The sequence below is a fragment of the Acromyrmex echinatior genome, chromosome 11 (genome assembly GCF_024713525.1).
Source record: "Acromyrmex echinatior isolate Ae372 chromosome 11, ASM2471352v2, whole genome shotgun sequence".
NCBI classification, from domain to species: Eukaryota; Metazoa; Arthropoda; class Insecta; order Hymenoptera; family Formicidae; genus Acromyrmex; species Acromyrmex echinatior.
Genome location: NC_141862.1, coordinates 10,594,263 through 10,600,262, shown reverse-complemented (window position 1 = coordinate 10,600,262; position 6,000 = coordinate 10,594,263). Strand labels below are relative to the sequence as shown.

Below are 6,000 nucleotides of genomic sequence, written 5' to 3'. Positions count from 1 at the left end.
CGACGAATCGACTTCTTGGACGGCTGAGTCAGTTCCACTCGGTCGAAGTGACAAGGCAGCCGAACAACGCGCGACACGAATCATCGTCACGTCGTCCCGGTCGTCGGTAGTCGAAGAAAGAGAGAGAGGGAGAGAGAGAGAAAGAGGATCGCGACGGAGAGAAGGAAGTGGAGGTGGAGAAACGAACGAACGAAAGCTCGGTCGAAGACCAAGCGACTGTACGAGTAACGAGCGTAAGAGTGGAGTGACTACGGAAACCGCTCTTCGACACGAACAACCGCATAGCACAAACTACACGCGTTAGACGGTGGGAAGGTACAGTGGGGGATATCGGGAAGGCCATTTTCGTTGCCGGTGCGCGATACGCACGACGTAGACACGAACCGGCGTGTGCCTCCCGGCGCGAAGAGGAACGTGCGACTGACTACTATCACACACCGCGCCGTCGTCGCGGCCCACGTTTTCACGTCCACAAGAGGGGACCGGAGAGCTGATTACGGCTTGCTTGCGAAGCGGAAAAGGTAACGATCATTCGAAACCAAGCCGACAACGTTCGTTATCTTCCGCGCGGTGCGTCGAATTTCTCTTTGAGTTTTTTTACGCGTACGTAGCGTCGCGACGTTAAAGATCATCACGCTCGACCCTAATCGGTGGGAAGTTAATCCTCGTCGCGTTATCACCATCGTCGTCGTCGTCGTCGTCGTCATCCTCGTCAAGGCGACGCGAATAATTCCGCTCGTTTGTTCGATAGAGAGAAGACGACGGAAGAGATAGAAAGAGAGAGAGAGGAAAGACCGACGTGAATATACGGTGAACACTCGAATAGCGCGGAGAGACCCTAGTGCAACGTTTTCAACCATCATCGACAATTGTCGTTGTCAACGTTTTATCCGGTGTCGCACGATATACGGGAATTTGTAATCGATCGAAATGCCAACGAGTTTGTTCAGCGAGATGGATCGCGGCACGAACGGCGGCGGTGCCGGCGTCTCCTTTGAAGATCAGCGCGCCCTTCAGCTCGCCTTCGAGCTGTCGATGCTCGGTATCCCGGAGGGTTCGTCTGGATGCCCCGGCACCGGTACCGGCAACGGCACCACCAATGATCCGGATCCGCTACAGACCGCACCAGCCGTCTTCGAGGAGGCGCGTTCTAAGAAGAGCCAGAACATGACCGAGTGCGTGCCGGTGCCCAGCAGCGAACACGTGGCAGAGATCGTCGGCCGACAGGGTAAGTGTGTATTTAGCACTCTGTGCGAAATTTTACGTCTCTCTTCGCGCCTTTTTTTTTATCTCTGCATTCTGTTGGCTGAGGATTCGTCCTTGTCAAGTTTAATAGCGAGACGCACGAGTGTTTTATTCAAGATTTGAGAGACCGGTATTCATAATTGATTCTCTTATCTTTAAGATCGTTTTAAGTAATGTCTTAAGATGCCAATACACAGCCGTCTGATCTTATAACATCTTTAGACTATACTTAAGATAGCATCAAATGTAAGAATCGCGATTTTATCAATATCGATCATTCAGGTATATTAATAGATATTAGTAAATATTCTATCCGATTCTATCGACTGAAAATTTTTAAAAAATCTGTTATTTACTATTTTCTACTTTCTTTCTATTTAATTAATATCATTTTTTCGTTTTTCTAATATATTCTACTATTTATCTATATTTTTACACACAAAATTATTTAATTAATAATTAATTCATCTTTACTCTTTAGTTTCAAAATAATTTATAAATTTCTTCCGCAATGTTTAAATTATTACACAAAACATATTTCAAGACACATTACTTAAGATGGTCTTAAAACAGAATCGACGGTGAATACTGGCCTGAGATTTACGAGATAAAATAGATAAAATTGGGATCCTTGAAAAAAGGATCGTTTGAGTATCTACACTCTAAAAAATGTCGGTGTGGATTTAACACCATGCAGGATGTATAGTTCTCATCGTGTTGACGTGTCAATATCAACAGTAGATTTATAACTCCTAGTGTTTGTATCGACACGAATGTAATGTAAATTTAAAATCCATGGTGTTAAATCTGCATCATATTATCGTTAATATTAACACAGTGAGATTTATAAACGTTACATAATGTCAAATTCGTACCGATATTTTTTTAGAGTAAGGCATTGATTTCATTTGTTCTGTACGTCCACTTCTACATACAATGTAAATAATCTCTCTGTTTAACTTTTATTTTATCTTCTCTCTATTTCCAGGAATTAGAAAAAGATAAAGAGTAAATTATAACGAGATTAGTTAATCTACATTGGTACAAATAATAATAATGTAGATAATAAATATGATCGATATTTCTCGGCAGTTAAACGACACGTTTTTACCAATGTAAATTAACTTTAATTTTAGCTCACTTTACTCTTCATTTTCTTCTAATTCTAAACCTGGAAAAAGATGAAGAGTTAGTTGAACCGAGAAATTAAAATTAAACTGCATTAGTAGAAACGGGTAACTGTGAGAAAGGCAACGAGGGACGACTCCAAGTCTCTCCGGCAGTTTTTTTCAAAATCGCGTTGCAACTTCTCCAATACTTGGCGTCATTTTTCTTTTTCTTTCTTTTCCTTTAAACCTCTTCTTTCGTATATTCCGGTTGGTGGAGTCGCGGGCGATTATAGCGCCACTGACAGTTCATTGGCACGACTATAAACGCGACGCACGCTGCGGGAAACTTGATACCGGCTACGATAGAGCAATTAAACCAATTTACGTACGAATTTTATTTCGCGCGCTCGCGCGTGCGTGCGACGTGGACCGGCCGGGAGATATCCGGGGGTTCCCCCTTCCCTTTTCCCCGAACCTGTCGTAGGTCGCGGTCGTTATGGCTCCGTACTTTTTTTGTTTCCTTTTTTTCCCTCCCCGTTTTCTCTACTATTCGTCGCCGTTCTCTCAACTACCGTGGCGAAATAATGTTTACAATTACGATTTCTATCACACGATACGATGCGACACAACACCGTCGCGTTTGCTCGCGCGCGCGCACGCTCATAAATAAAGACGCGTTATATTCTTCTGCATTGCACGGCCAAGACCGATGACTCTCTCTCGGTCCCAACCTTGAAGAGACCGGTCACCGTTCTGCGAAACGGCTAATTCGTCTCGCCGCTCTTCTTTTATCCATGCCGACGATAGTCCCTTCCCGCCTTTTTTTTTATTTCGCCACGTCACTTTCCGAACAGAATGCCAAAATGGTTGCGCTTCGAACCACCGGAAATGCACCGAATGATCGATGTTAACTTATGTCTACTTTTCACCTTTTCGTGTTTAACAAGGTTCCCGCAAAAAGTGAAGCCATAAAAAAGTCTGTGGAAAATTGTTTTTTATTATTCGAAGAATAGAATTTTTTGTGTGATTTTTTTCTTTTCATCTATGAAAAAATTCACACAAATATACAAAATTTTATTACTTAAAATTTGATACGCGTATCCATGCATTGATATGGATTACATGCAGAAAAAATACATTCTGTATGTAAATAATTATTTCAAATATTTCAAAAGTTCATGTCCGCAAATCTATCGTAACATCATAAGCATCTAATTTATTTATTTCAAATATTTTCTGAATTTCAATCGATTTATTGCCTTGTTCAATTATTAAATTAAAATAAATTCGAAATTTTGTAATTATATAAAATCGCTTCTTCGAGCAATTTTATAATATTCTTTAAAAGAAAATAAATTCTTGTTTTGAATAACATATAAATTTTCTAAAATTTTTCAAGTTTTTATTTTTTTTTAATTTCTTAAAATTTCTAACAAGTATATTTGAAAATTGTCAAGAAGATATTCTTTGTTCAAGATAATCGTTACTCAAAAGGAAGAAAGTATATTAAGTAGTTATTTTTCTTAGCATTAGAATGTTATTTTTCTGTGTGCAGGGTTCAGACACAATGATGAGAATAAGGAGTAAGGAACAAGAAATAACAGATTCCAATCTATCAGAAACCGTGTATATTCTGGTGTATTTGATTTCCAGTAGATTGAAATCTTTATTCTCCTTTCATTGTATCTAAGCCGTTAATTCTTAATTGAATAAAAAAAAATGATATATGTCACGATTAGGAAACAAAGTGTCGATGTCACAGCTTATTGCAGTTTATACAAAACTTTCCGAAATGTTGAGCATTTCAGAAGAACATAGATAAGCTATCATCGTTTAAAGCTATTTGTTTCGAAGCCTCATTAACCTTCGTAATATTTACGATACATAGCACGATCATTGTGTTTACACAATGTGATCGAAGTAAGGAAGTATCACAGATCATTTAATATATGGAAAAAATATTTTTCGTAGAAGTACGTTTGTTTTATCTTTTATCAAGCTGTGCGCAAATGATAAGAAATCTTTCTCGTTATTGAGCGATTAATTCAGTCGACAGGATGAAGAAGGGGAGGGGAGCGGACAAGAAAGCGCCCCCATTGTCGAACGATGTTATGCGTCCAAGTTCGCGTCTCGCGGAATGTTTAGAAATTCAAACAACGGCGCGGCACGTGGCCTTGCCATTTAAATCTTAACGTCTGTCAGTGGCGATTGTATGCCGCTGAATAATCGGCGACGATCAATACCGTTCGGAGAACCGACGTACATCACACCGTCCCCGTGCATTCGTACACGCCGTGTATATATATGTATGCAATATGCATATACATGCTAAGTCACTAAGTTGTTTCGTGAATGGACGGATCCGCGACGCTCGTTTCGCGAAACTTGGCGGGCACGAGGTATATAACGCATATATATGTATCAATCGATCGATCGTAGTATTTGAAGAATAAATCGAATGAAACCGCGCCAGCAGTTCAGGGACGCCGCTTCCCGTTGGAGAGAAGCGCCAAGGAAGGAAGCCGTATGGCTTCGCGGTCATCGTCACGACCGCAGTTGATACAATACTGACCGTGCGACGTAACGTCAGACTTGAAACGAACGTCGTGCCGCGGTTGTCCCGCGCTTGAAATTCCGCACCTCGCCTCGAGAGAACCGCCGCCGTACGTGCTCGATTCTCCCTTCCTCTGCCCTTCCGGGTCCCTGGTGCGTGTACTTTTTAATCGACCGTTTTATCGCGTGAGAACCGCCCCGCCATTCGGAGATGAACGTATTATAGTCTTTTTCGTTTAGAAAACGCGGTCCAGATTTTTCATGATTATTGATTCGACCCAGCTTGACCCTCCCCCCCTCTCCCTCCTTCCTTATTCTGTAACTCGTTATGGCAGTAACGACATCGTTACACTGTTGCGCAATTTTTTTATCATACAGAATATCTGTTCTACGATATATAATAGTCGTCGTTACCGTCATAACGAGTTACGGAGTCATTTCATCCTTGTTTATCAAATGACAAACAAGGACAAATAATCACGAGCGTTGTGAGCGTGAATCGGAGCCCTGGAATCGTACTTTTGAAAAACATCATATGTACATGAAAATGTCAGGAAAATCTAAAAGTACACGTAACGTACACTGAACAATAGTCTGGTATTCGCCACTCAATTCTTTGGAGTGGGATCTCACTCTAAAGAAAATTGAATCTGTCTTGAAGTTCAATTTTCGATCTTTAAGCGTGAGAATCATTCTAAAAAGTTTTAGAGAGTATCAAATGTTGAGTGAAATAATTCTAATCTAATCTTTGGCTAGTATAAATAAAAAATAATCTTACTTTTCTAAATATTTAGCACGTATTATCAAAAATAATATAACCAACTGTTGGTAATACTTAAATATTTAGGAAAGTAAAATTATTTTGTTTATATTAATCAAACTTTCTCAACATTTGGTGGCTATTACTAGTCTTTTTATTTAATGATACTGACTATTCAATGATACTGTATAGTATCATTGAATATAGTATTTTTGTATATTTCCGTATGCAATATCTTTGAAAAATATGGCCTCTTCTGGTCGTCACTCTGGGATTCGCAATTTGCACGAAGTCGTAAATCGCGTCGTATCGTGTTTTCGCTCGCGATGCGTT

At 40.3% G+C, this 6,000-nt stretch overlaps 1 protein-coding gene across 1 annotated transcript in view; it reads left to right on the top strand.

Annotated features, from left to right (window-relative positions):
- Nucleotides 1–65: 65 nt before the first annotated feature.
- Nucleotides 66–6,000, top strand: part of LOC105148507 (RNA-binding protein MEX3B) — a 69,394-nt gene continuing 63,459 nt past the window's right edge. The window contains exon 1 of the mRNA XM_011060295.2: nucleotides 66–1,228. Coding sequence (XP_011058597.2) covers nucleotides 931–1,228 — 298 coding nt within the window. The 5' untranslated portion in view covers nucleotides 66–930. The remainder of the gene's footprint in view (nucleotides 1,229–6,000) is intronic.